The sequence below is a fragment of the Scomber scombrus genome, chromosome 7 (genome assembly GCF_963691925.1).
Source record: "Scomber scombrus chromosome 7, fScoSco1.1, whole genome shotgun sequence".
In the NCBI taxonomy this organism is placed as follows: domain Eukaryota; kingdom Metazoa; phylum Chordata; class Actinopteri; order Scombriformes; family Scombridae; genus Scomber; species Scomber scombrus.
In genome coordinates this window covers 5,303,402-5,319,808 of record NC_084976.1, presented here as the reverse complement: position 1 = coordinate 5,319,808, position 16,407 = coordinate 5,303,402, and the positions used below count along the sequence as shown (strand labels likewise).

At 40.6% G+C, this 16,407-nt stretch overlaps 1 protein-coding gene across 3 annotated transcripts in view; it reads right to left on the bottom strand.

Annotated features, from left to right (window-relative positions):
• LOC133983201 (neurocalcin-delta A) overlaps nucleotides 1-16,407 on the bottom strand; it is a 70,463-nt gene that overhangs the window by 15,891 nt on the left and 38,165 nt on the right. For all 3 annotated transcript variants that reach the window (XM_062422194.1, XM_062422192.1, XM_062422193.1), the window contains one exon: nucleotides 243-653. In XM_062422194.1, coding sequence (XP_062278178.1) covers nucleotides 243-620 — 378 coding nt within the window. In that variant the 5' untranslated portion in view covers nucleotides 621-653. The remainder of the gene's footprint in view (nucleotides 1-242; nucleotides 654-16,407) is intronic.

Genomic DNA, 16,407 nt, shown 5'->3' with positions numbered 1-16,407 from the left:
TGGAAATCAATTCACATAAGTGACAGAAAACACTTAAGACCAGTGTCTGAAATGAACTTTTTGACTCATGTGCCAATGGGACTGGCAGTCCCATTGGCACATCCAAAATCAAAAGCCATCATCCAAAACAATAAATTTCTATTTACAATAATAGCTATTTAATTAATAGACCGGCAGCAAGTGACAGTTAAGCAAAGAGCTGCGATATCAAAATGCATCCATCTGCCTGCATACACACTTACCTGTACAATCTCCAGCATCTCAGATTTACTGATGTACCCGTTTCCGTCCAGGTCGTACATACTGAAGGCCCATTTCAACTTCTGCTCCAGCTTCCCGCGTGACGTCACACTTAGTGCGATGATAAACTCCCGGAAGTCTATTGTCCCGTCACCGTTCGCATCGAATGTGCGGAAGACGTGTTCGGCAAACTTTGACGCGTCTCCGTAGGGAAAGAAGTTACCGTAGATCTTCTTGAACTCCTCCATGGACAGGTTCCCGCTTGGGCAGTCCCTCAGAAAGCCCTTGTACCACTCCTGGATCTCGTGCTCGGTGAAGTCGGTACTCTCCAGCAGGTCCTGCATCACCTCAGGACGGAGCTTGCTGTTCTGCTTCCCCATGTCTGTTGGTCCTGTCGATCACTTGGCTCACAGCTGAGAGACAGAGAAATGAAAAGGGGTTGTTTTAGAATGTGATGAATATCAATGGGCAACGGCAGTGACAGGGCAACACATAAATATGCAGCCTTTGATACAATTGATCACAGCATTCTGTCAGACACACTGAAGCACTGGGTGGGTATATGTGGTAGTGATTCAAAATGGTTTTCCTCCTGTCTGTCAAATACTGTAGGTTCTCTATAATGACAATGGGGTCTCCTCATTGTCTCATAAAAGTATGGTATGCCTCAAGTCCATTTTGAGGCCTATTTTATTGTCCTTACATGTGCTTCCCCTGAGACAAATCATCTATAGACATGGCATGTATTTTGCTGTCATGCTGATGACACCCAGCTGTACCTCACTTTTTATTTTGTTGATCAAAATGACTCTTACTGTTTTGTTGTAAATACAAAATTGAATCCATTTGATGAGATTATAAAATTGATTTTATGATTGATTGATTTTCATTTGCATCCTTCTGTATGGCACTTTGTATGTTGTTGATTTCTTTGGTCCAGGATGAAGAAAACAGATGACATTAAAAAAACTTAACTTAACCCTTACATACTGTTGAGGGTTAAATTTGACCCTTTTTCCATTTGAGAGTTGTAAAAACACATCTTATACACATTTATTTTAGTCAGACTTGTCCTAATATGACCCACAGTTTACAAAAATTGATTTTCGTGACGCTGATAGACATTTTTATATGTGCAAATGTACAAGTTTAACAAATAATCTAAAATCAGCATTCAAACATGTTTTTGTATTCATCGTATTCTATAAAATGTTCTCCTGGACCATGAAATAGTGATTGTGAATGTCCTTTTTTCATAAGATTAATCAAACAGAAGGATTAATCAAACATTTATTAATGACTGATGGATCATTTATGAATGTGAATTGGAGACTTATCAATATGTCAGAATATGAACATTATGTAAGAGTTAATAATGTATAGATATTTGACAGCAGAACTACAGGTGGAATGGAAAAAAAATGAAATAATCATGTTGATAAACATAGAATGCTCCATGGAAAACAGCACTGTGTACTCTGAGTACACATGGCGCCATACGCCCAACATGGGTTTAATTAGTCTATAAAATCTCTAGGCACACACTAAACTCAGGCTTGGATGCACAGGGAGGAAAAGGTGGTGCAGTCAAATGATATTTAAGCTGAGCCGCTCAACAAACATCATTCAGATTCATAGCCTCTCGAGAAACAATTTCTTAATTCTCTTCCTGGAACTGGCATATCAATGTTTGCCTTGCAGATCTTTATGAACAGTATAAAGCTTTATACTCCCCTTTTGCAGTGTTTGCTGTCGATTTAAAAGTTCATACCAAGTGAGAAATATAAAATTTGCTCAAAATAATGACGTTGATGAGTCATCTACATGCAGTTAAGCCAGGATAAAGGCATAATGTATTACTTTCTGACAATAAAAGATACAATGCTCATAAAAGACACTGTTTGCTTGCTGTCTGGGATTTTAGACATTACAGGGTGACCTGGTCATTGAGGTCATAACACACTTCCCTTGAGGAACAGATGTTAAATTATGTATTGGCTATATGCACTTGTTGGACTAGAGACTATCAAATGTTTCATAGATTCATTGTTCTAGTTAGATTCATGACACTGTATTAATATCGTTGTAACATTGTCATTATATCTTCACTTCAAATCAATACTTTTAAACTCACAACTAAAACCTTATATTTATGGAGGCTCAAAGTGTTCAATTTTACATTAATTAAGAGGACATGAACTTACATAATAATCCAATACTTTTAAAAACTCATTATAATGAAATATGATTGTTTTTACAATAACCTAATTTACTGCAGGACATCTTAACTTTCCATTCTAACGGTTATTATTTTAAACAGGTCCTGCACAATGCCATTTTTTCCAGTTTTTGTGTTTAATCACAAAATCTTGGACATCTGTCATTACAAGAAATGGCGCTGTGAAATAAAAACAGTCTTTGTTTTTATAAAAAGGAAATAGGGAAAAAGAGGCGCAGAGGCAAAGAGTGACAAGAACAACAGTGGAAGAGTTTTCTGTCGGCTTGTTTGACACAAACAGGAAGTGGCTGCTCCTGGTCTCCATGATATTGTGCTCTGAGGACAGTAAACCATACATTCAGCGTTTATGAGTGTATATATACTCATATTTAGTCTGTTTCTTATTATAAGTCTATATGCAAAAGAAATACAGCTATAAGACGTAACCAAACATGACAAAAACAACCGCATTAATTTCACTACCAAGCTGTCAGGCCGGCTTGTGTTTGAGTTTATCTTGTATGTGTGTGGGGTGTATGAGTTTTTGTCCAGTATTTATTCAGTCCTTTGCAAAGCCCTGGTAGTCTTGCCTTGGCCTCCAGTCTGAAAAGTATCAGGAAATGAGTCACTTGTGTACTCAAAACCACCTACCAGGTCCTTCAATAGTACAGCGCTATAGGAAACCATAGGAAATGGCAGCGACTGCAGAAAGTTTCCCTTTGGGTCATCTACCCTGCTGAGCTTTCAACTACAATCTTTTTTTTTTTTTTTTTTTTTTTTTTTTTTTTTAAATATCTTTATTGAAGGACTCAAGGGTTATACAGGATAACAGTACAGAGGTTCTCCTTCAGGTTTTCTGCTTTTTTTTGTAACAAAAACAAGGCCAACAAGGCCAAACCCAACCACCCCCCACCCAGCATAAAAACAAACCAACAAACAACTAAGAAGGAAACAAACAAAAAAAAAAAAAAAAAAGCCAGCAAGAGGTAAATGACTAGATGGTGTTAGACAACATAATGTACAAAACAAATTCGGTGGAAAGAAAGAGAAGAGGCCAGGCTCAAGTGCTAGGGGTGTCACTTTGGGCTTTGATGGTCTCACACGTCTGCCCATTTGTCCAACAGAGGTTGCCATATCCTTTGAAAGATTATTTCTTTATTGGTGATCTTATAGCGCAACCTCTCCATGTGCAGTACATTGCCTAGCACTCTAAGCCATTGCTGGAACAGAGGGCTAGCCTCTGACTTCCACTGTTGCAAAATGAGGCGTCTGGCCAACAGAGTGCAGAGGGATATGGCTTGCCCTTCATAACTTGTGAGGATGAGGTTATACACCACTGAACCAAAGATGGCAAGGAGTGGGTCTGGTGAAATACATTTATGAAAGGCCTTTGAAAAGTAATCAAATATAAGAGACCAGAATAAAGTTAACTTGGAGCAAGACCAAAACTGATGTGTAAGAGTCCCTGGTTGTTGTTTACATTTATCGCATAAAGGAGAAATGTTGGGGTAAATGCCATGGAGCCTGGCTTTAGAGTAGTGAAGCCTGTGGACTACCTTAAACTGTACTAAAGAATGTCTGGAGTTTATTGAGCTGCTATGGATCCTATCCAAAATACCCTCCCAAACTGTTACATTGAGTTCCGTGTTAAGTTCCTGCTCCCAATCGTTTTTCACCTTTTCAGTGGACACCTCCTCATGGGCCATTAGAATACTATACAGAGAAGAAACTGTGCCTCTGCTTCCTGGTATGAGGCGTCTAAGGTTGTCTAGTGTGTTGTGTTTGGGCATATGTTCATAGTGTGGTATATGAGTCCTGATAAAATGCCTAATTTGGAGGAACCTGAACAAGTGTGTGGACGGTAAGTCGTATGTCTGTTGTAGGTGTTGAAATAAATCCAGGTTACCTTCAAAGTACAGGTCCTGTAAAATCAACTACAATCTTAAAGTGAAAAGAATTTGAAAAACGGGGTGAGTGAGAACAGTGTTCCAAGACAAATCATGGCAGGTACAAAAGAATAGAGTTGCACTCAAGGTTTAACCAAGGCTACCACTGAGTAGAAAACCCACAATGGAACAAGGATATTTGAGAAGTGATAACTTATCAGAGGGTTAAATTATGTTGTCTCAGAGCCAGATGGAAAAGCCTGAGCTAAGGCCATGCTGTAAAACACAGTAAAGTATCCAACTATGTGGTTAATTCTGCAGAACAGTTTCTATGTCTCTCTGGTAAACATGACGATGACAGCTCTGATGTCTGGGTGAGACATAATCAAAGGGAGCAATCACTCTGGTAGCACACGGATGAATGGAAGAATCATTTTTGCAGAGGCATTATTTTTTTACATTCTGCTTTGTTTACTTTTATCACAGACGTGTGTTTGCACAGTCATGCGCAGTACAGCAAAAAAAAAACAAAGCTTGACATTTAGACAGTGGGCATGTTGAAATATGTGGGGTGATAACACAGAACTAGATAGCAAAATAAGGAAAAACAGACTACACAAATACCAATAAAAACAAGATAACAGTATAGAAAGCAGGGTCTCTCAAGGCCATGTAAAAAGTTAAAGGTGCAGTGTTTAGAATTTAGTGGCAACACAGTTGGCAGAAATGGAATATAACATTCATAAGTATGTTTTAATTAGTGTATAATCATGTTTTTGTTACTTTAGAAGGAGCCATATATATCTACACAGGGAGTAGGTCCTCTTCCACAGAGCCCAATATGTTTGTACAGTAGCCCAGATTGGACAAACTAAACTCTGACTTTAAAGATGGTCTTTCGCATTTTTTGGCAGCCACCATATTCTCCTACACACTTGGACGAGGTAAGGGAGGGAGGGGTAATCAGTTAGTTGCAATCTACAACCTCACTGTTACAGTTATATGCCACTAAATCCTACACACTAGTCCTTTAATGTGCATAATAATACTATACATGGCAAGATGCTTCATCTTAAGGTCCTCTACTGCTATTTCCGGATGCTATTCATACTTGAAATGGAATTAACATTTAAATTAGAAGGTTTTATACATGTTTTACATGTATATGCTGTTTCTGTTGTTAGATTATTTTACCAAAACCTTTCCTATTGCAAGAACCATGCTACCAGTAGTTTGTACTAAATGTCACACAGAGCTAGTATGCTGATGTTATGCAGGTATAATGTTTATACTTTAGTTTTGAACATGTTCATCTACATCCTGTGTTAAAAATGTCTGTGCAGAACTTTGTTGCAATTCTTCCAACAGTTGTTGAGACATTTCATTCAGATGTGAACCTCATGGTGCCAATAAAGGACACATGGATCATGCTGTGAGCACCATTGATGTCTGGACAAATGTGCCAATCCATTAAGTGGAGCTATTTCAGTCTGGCCTAAAGTGGTGCATTGACTGAAAAAAACAATCAATAATGCCATGGTGCTAACACGGCTACGAAAAACATTCAAGTGAGTCTCAATAGTATGTTTTGTTTTATCATCCTCTGTGCTATAATGGCAGGTGAACTTGCACGATTGAGGGTTTAGTGGAAAAAGTTTAAAAAACAATTTACGCCAATTACTGCACTGACTACTCTTTAAGTTGTGCTACAGTGACTGACCCACAGAGCGATTACACTTCAGTCTGTCGTCAAGCTCTTCACTAATGGAATCCACAGCCGTGACCCTGTCCGCTGCTTTAGCTCTGTATACACGCACACGCACACGCACACACACACACACACACACACACACACACACACACACACACACACACACACACACACACACAGCCTTAATTACTGACTCACTGCTCCCTGTCACCTGCTATGATACACTCTATTTCCAGTCTGTACATATACACACACACACAGTTGTAGCCATGAAACTGCTCTGCTACTCCTGATGACATGCTCAGCCTTTCATTTAAGAGTTAGGTATCAGTCAGTGCCCGTGTGTGCTGAAAAGAGAACTACAGCTTGTACTGTACTATGTATTTGAGATTGACAGCAGCTGACATTAAAATGAGTAGGCACTGTTGAGTGACAGAGAACATTACTGGGACTTGTGAGGTTGCTGCATGTTTCAGTGTGCTTTTCAGAATGTCAGCTGGTGTTGGAAAGCTGCTTTCTCACAGTTGGGCTGGGGGTGGTTTATCTACATTACAACATTTCTGTAAATGTCCAAAACAGGCGATCACTCTCCACATCAACAAGCCAGGTGTGTTTAGATGGTCAAACAAGAGGAGTTCCAGTTGGTCCATGAATTCAATTCTGTTTCTTTACATGGCTACTTCCTCCATGTCAATCACTGTTAACCGCTTGTCTGATTCTCACATTCCAGCTGCCACCTAGTAAAATGTCATTATACCTATATAATGATTTTTTTAGGGTGGTGTGTTTTCTATAGCCTTTCCAAAACCAAAGTTACAGGAATAATAGTGTAAGGAATGAATTAAACATTTGTTGTGTATCAAATCTCATACTTCTGTATAAGTGTGTTCACCACTTTTCAAACTGGAAATGGCGGCCGAGGATGTTGTAACATCGCCGCATTATACAAATGTAAATTATACATGCAGTTTTTTGCACTCATCACCACTATACTGTTGTCACATATAAGCCATCAGTAGGTTAATTTAGCAGTCTGTAATGATTGGCACTGCGAACCACAACGCGAATGATAACACTAACTTGCTAATTAGCTAATTGTCATTTCCGCGAGGTGCGCAAAGGCCGTGTCTGATTTGAGACAACACTAATGGTGATGGAACATTCAATGTGAAAAGAGTGTGGAAAAGTGTGTAAGCCAGGCAGCCAAACAGGGTTATGTGTTTTGCTGGTGAACCAAATGTTACAGGGGAAGATTTGACGTCATTACAACTCTGATAAAGCACAGACGGCAAATTAGACGAGGATGATTTTTATCTGTTGGACAAATAGTAAGAACAGTTACATGTCCAGTCTTGAGGGCAGCTACAGAACCATCTGGACACTGAACTCACTTCAACCAAACAGATTATCATTCAAAAGCAACGTGCAGACAGAAGGGGATTCAGATTCTAATAAGAGTCTAAGCAGAGCTGATTCCATGGCTCAGATTCACATTATAACAACCTAGCCACTTCACATACACACTCACCAGTTCAGCAGCACATATTTTCCAGCCACTTCTTCCGTGGTCTAAACAATGTCTATGTAAAACACAAGGCCTCTCCATAATGAAAGGCTGTGAAGACGACGACGATGATGATGTTGATGGTGTATGAATACATTTATGAGACGGCTCTCCTGCACTGATATGAGAAAGGTAAGGACAGCAGCAGAGGAGACACGGAGCAGCCTAAAAATACAAAGAGACAATATATACCTTACATAGATGTCATTTTTCCTCTGTTGTTCTTTATCAACCCCATTTATCAACAAATCTTTCCTTCTTTCTACTATCTCATTCATAAACTCTTCTTTCCCTTCAACCTTCCCTGTACCTAATTTCCATACTCTTCATCCTGCGTTTTATTGCATCCTACACACCACCAATTCACTCTCTTATGAAGCAATTTTACTGCGGTTACCATAGTAACATTGGGCAAAAATCTCACAGCCATTGATGAGCTTTCCGGCCGAGTGCGCACACATGTACATACACATACTCAGGGGCATGGCGCTCGCAGTCAGACACACAGAGTCAGTAACTGTGGGTTGTGTGTGTCCATGTATGTGTGTGGGTGTACAGGTGCTTGTGTGGGTGCAGGTATGTGAGGTGAGTAGCAAGCAGCCAACTGCAATAAAACATCATGATGTGAATCAGGGAGTCAAATAATAAAAATTAGTCAGACACAAAATGGTCCAATGGTACAACAATCTAATCCTTCATCTGTGCAGCCACTCCAGACTATTCTCTACATTAAATTATGTTCATTATAATGATTGTAGTTAATCATATATTAATTACAGCAGAAGTAGACTGTTGCCGACAGGTTGGCGAGCTGTGCCATCGGATTCAGTGGAAAATCTCCTCAGTTGTTCTACAATTGTTGTAGAGAACAGGAAGTGAAAACGGTTCTTCTGCACTGGACCTAGTAACTAATGCTGGATTTTATTTACGTCAGAAGTTCGAAGTCGGAGCCTGAAGTGTTCCAGTTCAAGAAGTTAGCCATTGTTAGTAATACCAATTGATAAAAACGCGTTACACTGTATTTTGCACATACAAACACTGTAGCAACGTGTCCACAGATAGAAATTGGACAGCGCTTTGTGTATGACTGATTTGATTGACGCACGAATAAGACAGAAGTTCTGAAAAACAGGACATTACTACAACTTTTACACTGTCGCAACCATCTTTGGAGTTTTAGGTCAGGGCTAGTGAGGTTCCTCCAACCTTCTGAGTGGGAAATCTGACTTCAGGGGTCATTCCAGTCGAAATTTCCATTTGGAAACCCTGAAATTCCGACTTCCGAGCACAAATGGAACGTACCAAAAATCCTCTTTGTGACAGCAAGCAACAAGGTTTATGGGAAATGTGTTGATGTCACAACTACTCAATGGCATGACATACTGAAATATTATCAGGTAGACAACTATTTGCACCTTTTAGTCAAAAAGGGTATACATTTACACATAACTCTGTCACCTTACATCTGGATGAAATGCATAACAAAATGAGACTTTGTAAAAGGCTACATCTTTATTACACTGTAATATTAACATTTGTTCCAGCAAAATGAACCAGCTTGATCTCTTTTCAAAGCACAACTCACAGATCCTGCTAAAATAAACGGCAAAATAAAATGACGAAACCCACAAAAACAGTACCAATGAGCCAAACTATTCCTATAATGAACTTTTAGCCCTGGCTGCCCCCATTTCCCCAAACCTATAGCAGCAGCTGTTACAGAGGGATAGAAAAGGACCAGCTGGAGCAGATTCCTGTTAAGAAGGAATTTGAGAGGGAAAAGTACAGTGAAATGACTTTTGTGGAAGTACAAGATGCTGAGGTTGTAATGTAAGCAATCTAACATACTGAGAAAACTCCCATCTACAACACTGCCAACTTTATGACAATTCTGGGACAAACAATGGCTGTCTTCAAATTCAAGATTAAGTTTATTGTAATTTTCTTGTACTTGCCCACAGCAGTGTAACAATAACAGAAAGAATCAAATTATATCTAAAAATGAACCCTTAGCAGGACAGTGTATTTAAGTGCATTTAGAAAGAAAATGCACGTATTAGTTTGATGTTGACAACTGGTGCATGTCAACGAGTGGCCAGCACTGATGGGGGCATTACATAATCCACTTTATTGTCCAGAGAAGGAACATTAGCCAGCATGATTGATGGAACTGCTGGTTTGTATGGTTTCAGGGGCTGAGTCATTCAAAGTCTGCGCTTTTAGACAGATTATATCAAGAGACATCTAGCCTTGAAGTGAACCTCCCTTACAAGTTCTATGGATATATTTAACATCAGACTGATACTGTATTTGCCAGTTTCCATCATCTGTTGACTGGAAACTCTGGCAATGTGAAACTAGGACTTTGATAGTGGAAGATTCTGACTCGATGACTTGATTGATGCTATCCTTTGTTCAGAAAATCCTTTAAGGGATCCAGTCCCTTTAGTGGGACACAGCTGTAATCAATCAGAGCCAACTTATCCATCATTCATTCATATTTAAAGGCTTCACAACTCACTGGTCTACTGGCAGTTATAACAGTCTCCCTGCTCTCCTGTTGTAACCTTCAGTTACACTGTAGGATGCAACAAAATCTCTCTCACTCGACTAACATTACAACACAGCAAAGCAGCACATACATACAAGTGGGCCCTCTATGGTGTCTTTGTCTGTACACAAGGACAAGCTGGCAATGATCTAACCTCATGTAACCCAGTTATGTATCTCAGCTTAAATGAAATAACTCTTAGTCTTGGCTGGATTCAAAGAGCTCTCTGCTCAGCCTTCATTCCAGCTGTGGTCTGGTTTGCTCAAACTGTGGCAGAGGGTTCTTTGTCTGTTTTACGCTTTCTAAAAAAACAGCACAATATTCAATATGCCACCGAGGCCCCCCAAAAATAGAAATACAGCTAAGACACCAGACGTGTTACTGTAGATTGATCCAACAGGCACAAACACCTGAATGTTTCTAGAGACTATTGTTCCAATTCACAGCTATAATGCAGAATGCTTAGACAGTGCCATACGGTTCACTGCCATTTTTTCCACATAGCGAGTAACATACTACACAACAACCTGCTTTCGAAAGGCACTTCACTTGAAACATTCCTTCCACTTTCTCCGCTGCATTACAGGGTGCTAGTTTATAACTTTGAGTGCCTTTGTTTTGTTTAGATGTGCTTTAGCATCACATGTTTAATGGAAACCCAAGTGGAGATGCTAAATTTGCAATGGAAAAAACCACAGTGGTTTGGGATTAAACCCCCTAATAATAGTGCTGACCGCAAAGAGGGGCTTGTGATGGTGCAACTATAATGGAATAGTTTTGGTTTGTGGAGAGTCAATGAGAGAGAAAAGACAGCGGTGGTGACAGAAGGAGAAACTTTCCCAGGGAAGAAGTAGGAGTGAGTTTTCTTTGTAAGAAACATCTGTACACTTAGTTCTCTGAGTGCAATGCAGCAGCTTGAGTCTCCAGAACAATGGACACCAGGAACAACAGGGGTGGGAGTAGGGGGGGTGGAGGGTGGGGGTGAGACGGCGAGAGAGAGAGAGAGAGAGAGAGAGAGGGACACAAAGACACACACAGAAATAGAGATTAAAATAAGAAAGAAAATGCTGATGAATGGATGATGACTGCGTCTGCCTACATTCTGCTGAGCCCCAAGAGACACACACCTCTGTTCTCTGTTCTCTCTCTTCCTGTCCTAGCAGGAAAACCCTTACACATTGGTGCCATTCACTAATAATTAATCACAGTCACACTGTCTAACTGAGCACCGGTGTACCTGTTTTAGACTTATTCTCTCAGGAAATAGTGCAGAATTCCTAATGCATTGTGCTAAACCATGGTATAGGATTTTACTCATCCACATTCAATGTTATAACCAGGCTACAATGTTCCGTGGTTCCAAAGTGGCCTCCAAAAGGAGAAACCTCTCCCCTCCAACTTCCTGACAATACTCTGGCACGGAGAGGTGAGGTGGGAAGACACAGTGAACAGGCACTGGCAGCTGGCCAGGCAGTAGCTGCATAGAGGATGACCCAAAAGGAGAGGAGGGGGGGGGGGGGGGGGGTAGGTAGATGAGTTTGTACCACTTGGACCAAAGCCAACATTTTCTAGGATCTGACTCCTTAGTACTCGTCTCTCTTTTGTAATAAAGCTGAACTGTACTAGTGCGAGCTCTTTCCTTTTCTCTCAGCATCAAACCTGACACAGCAGACAGGCGGCGTTTGAGGTTTCGTCTGAATGATTGGGGTTTGTTAGCTGGTTTGATACATGCTGCCCACAGTTGTTATTTTCAGACCTTATACTTTTAAATGTCCTCCTTAGCTTTCATTAGGTTGCTACGGTAACAGACCTGATAGGAGGAGGAGGAGGAGGAGGAGGAGGAGGAGGAGGAGGAGGAGGAGGAGGAGGAGGAGAAGGTGGAGGAGGAAACCACATATTGTGCTTGTTGATTCAGGAGAGAAAGAGTGAACCAGTGAGAAGTATGAGATGACTCGGTTTGACTCGGCAGGGGTCTGCATGTCCATTACAACAGCGATACCAGTTTGAAGGTGGGTTTTTAACTGATGAAGTGCTTGTCTAGAGTCGACAGTGTTTAAAAACCTTTTTAGTGCTGTTTACTCAAGCCCCCAGTAAGTATGCAGACCTATGACTAGTGGTCACAGGAGCGTCTGTATAACAGTGGATACATTTTTTTGAGCGTCACAATCCCTGTCAAATGATAACATTTAGAAAGTGTAGAGGAGCCACATCATGAAGTTAGCCGGCTTGTCCATAAGATCCTGTTTAGACCTGGCATGAATATGCGTCTCAGGTGATCCGATGGTAAGTTGACAGCCGAGACACACTGCTGTTCACACCTACCTCTTTATGCGTCTCAAGCGGTCTTGAGCTGACCACTTGTGTCCAGAATTTGTTGCTGGATTCATCACTTTAGTGAGAAGGTCAAATAGCCCCACTCGCAGTTATTACCTCAGTCAGACAAGCGCCCAAGTTGTTGTTAGTGTGGACTAAAGAGCGAAGAGCTAATAGTAATGTTTCAAGATCTAATATACTTGTACAGTCTATTCCAACTGTTCAGATTACTCCAACCTCGTAGATCTGTGCTCATTTCCATTCTCTCAACCGTTTACCAAAACAAACGCCACCTCCTGCATTGACTGATTGTATTTTCCTTTTACATCCTTGTCGTGGGACGTATTAGCGTTTACACTACAAATGTGGTCAAATGCATCCCAGACCACCTCTGCAAGTGGTTTGGGAGATCGGATCACAATGTGACTCGGAAGTCGTTTACACTTGTATTTAGTGCTGTCCACTTGTGATTGGTTTATCTGAGGCACGTTTTGCCAAGTCTAAATAGGATATATGTGATGAGGAAGCCCATCTGACGTCACTGGAACTCACTGGGGGGCAGGTTGGGCGCTCTTGGACCCCACTTTAGAGATGGTCCATCTCGGGTGCAACTCGGTGCAACTCTGCAGGCTTAAACGCAAATCAACGTGGCACGGTTTGACTCAGCGTGACCAAAAGTACCAATGATGAAAAGGCTACTCAAGTCAAATTCATAATCAAGTTAAGGTTATGATTATGTAATGTCACCTAGGTTTTAAAGCTATGATCTGAGGTCACTACACCAAAACAGCTATGGGCTTTCATTCATTGTAGAAGTATTAAATATAGATTACATAACACCACTTCCATCTATGCCGTGTTGTTTGCTTGCACTGCATGTATGAATGCATAAAGCTCATGAGTACATGAAGGATAACAGCGGATTAAGCAACTTCTCAGCTGAGTCAGATTTGACAACTATTTTGTGGACTGTTATGAGAGAATCAGCTCTTGGTTGCATGCCTGTGAGGAATCTTTCTTCTTCCTCTCCGCCTTGCACTCGGAGGTCGTGTCTAATTTGTTTGGCTCCCTGTCTGTGGTGCCCTGGTGGGAGCTCTCTGTCTGCCTGGCACCGGATCACTGAACCTGGTTAATTGGTTGTATGACAAACTCCTGAGTCTTAACAGGGGGAAAAAAGAGTAGATGTCTGACTGTCTGTTGTTATCTGTGGTTATGTCTCTGTGATCTAGGTTGGTAGCATTAGCAGCTTTAACATAAATCCTACAACACTAAATTACAGAATAAAGAAAACAGATGAAGCAACTTGAAAGTTTTCCATCTATTTAAGCCTTTTATACACCAACTGTTGCCATAAAACTGATGACTATGATAAAAAAAGAAAAGCCTCCCACTCAATGACACCTGCTGGATACAAATTTCCATCAGCACTGTGAAATTAAGTGAGATGACTATAAAATGTGCCCGAGTATTGGGCCAAAGCTGAACTATAACTGATAAAAAAGATATCTGCAGAGAAACTATGAGAGCGGACGAAGAATGTGTGGTAGTTACAAAAAGAGGGAAAGTGTATGCATTATGACGGCCAGAGTAGATACAGATAAGGGGAGGAAAAGAGAAAGGGAGAGAGAGGGAATAAGTGAGCCCAGAGATGGTTCTGATTGAAGCGTGCCTCGGGGGATGCAACAAAGTTTGCTCTGCTTCCTGTGGTCAAAGAAAAATATAGAAACAGGAAATAGCGTCGTGGAAAATAACAAACAGAACGGAAGTTGCGTCACATTTGAGGTCAGGGGTCGGGATGAACCCAAGGATCGGAGATGTGTGTTAACAGTGGAAATGTTTTGGAGGATTACGATCAGTGAGAATAGAGACTGCTTGGCTGTTTGAATGAAACGTAATGTTGTACCAAGCAAAGATCTTACAATTACAAAATAATTATTTGTGCTGACGACGTGATGTTTTATATTTATGAGAAAGGGAACTAGAGCAGCTATTTATTTAATAGAAGGACACTTAGGTCGCGGGCATGGGCAGTGAAAACGTTGGACAGAAAAGAAAAAAAAAAAAAAATCCAAACCATGAAAAGGAACTGTTTCCACAACTGTGTTAACACTGGCAATGGCTTCCTCCAAGTCAAGACATGAGAAATGTATTTTGGACAGGAAAATCTCTCTACTATTTATTTAGTTGTAAAATCAATTGGATTTAGAGTGTGAGTGTTAAAGTACTGATGATAGTGCTGTGAGCGAAACGCCAAATGTTTGACCGCTTATGATGAGGATGCTGCCAAAATCAAGGAAAAAAATATTTTCTCCGACTATTGAGATGTTTTTAGATCCGTGACTGATTACTATGATTCTGCTTTTGACATGGTTTACAATGCACTTTTAAGCTCACTTTGAAAAAACTGTCTTTTCCATGAATATCTTTTTTTCTCCATGTTTTACACTCATCTCTCAGAGGTTCACTAGGAATCAAAATTTTGTAACAGCCTAAACTGAGTTGCATCCACTGGTGTGTCTCACTGTACTGATATACTGATGTGAATATCCTACTGAGACCATATTACAAGAATTACATTGTTACAGCCTCTAGCCAAAACAGTGGCTGAGGTCTGTATAGTCATAATTCTCTCAGTGAGTGAATGAAATAGGTGCACTCCAGTCCGTAACTATATCGATCTTACACACAGACACACAGACACAGACACACAGACACAGACACACACACATACACACACACAGTCTCCTTCACCTTCAGTGACAGAGATAAAAAGCAGAGTAATCATCAAAAGGCACAAGGTTGCCACCTGAGATGATCAAACACAACAAATGATGCTCTCAGCCATCATTCAGCGGTGTGAGTGAGACATGGCCTGTGGAATTTCAACTGGCTGTTGTGTTTTCGCATCATTAACTGCAACTATGCTCAATATCTTACAATGTTCTCATTATGGTCTATAACAGGGTTGGACACTTATACCCATGCTGTTATCAGTCAAGTCCCTTCTTGTAAATAAAGTTTGAGTTAACACTCATCGTGGAATGACTGAAGACCTAAGAGGAGGTCTCAGTTACTCTGTAGATAACTAATCACAGAGCATGAAAGCATCTTATAAACAAGGCAAAGCAGAGCATTTATCATGTCTGCGCTGAAGATATTCATAACTAACCTCAGTGAAACTCTAATCTGTGTGGGCTTACTGTATCTCTATCTGTATTGTGAGCATCCGCCGTAACAATATACAAGCTTGGAACTCTACTCTACTTCAATATCCCCTCTCCACGATACCATCTTCATTTCTGACAGCTCGCGATAAACGCTCGGCTTCAGAAAGCAATTCCCCGGCAGATGCCGCATTCGAGTCATTTTTTTTAAAGTGACAATTCAGCGCTCTTCCCCCTTTTTGCCTCGCATTCCTCAAGTAAGGCATGCATCCTGACTGCCAACGAACTGAGCGAGCTCGGAGGAATTCCAAGTAGCTGTGTAGCTGAGATCCATCATCTCCTAGCTGCCACGCTGTCATCTGCAACACTCCATCTGGGAAATAATCCACATGCTATATCGTGAATTATGCAGTATCTTCATAGTGGCTCAGAGCTGCTTCTGTGTTCCATATGAAAGGTAGAAAAACAGCTTGGTTCCAAATAATGTCAACAGTAATCGAGTATGATATTTCATGAGTGTCTAATTAAAAGCCACCATTCACCATTTCTTCTGTCTCGTGACCCAACAGCACTCTATTTAAGGCTTTTTAAAACTAATGATATTGCTTGATCTGTGTTGAGCGTAGAGTGACCCATCATGCAGTCTTCATGGTCCACATCCCAGTCTGCACAGAGAGTATAAAATAGTTAAAAAATATTTTTCTTTTCATCAGAACAATCATTTAGACCACCCTTGTCGATCCCAATTCACAAAAGGTTC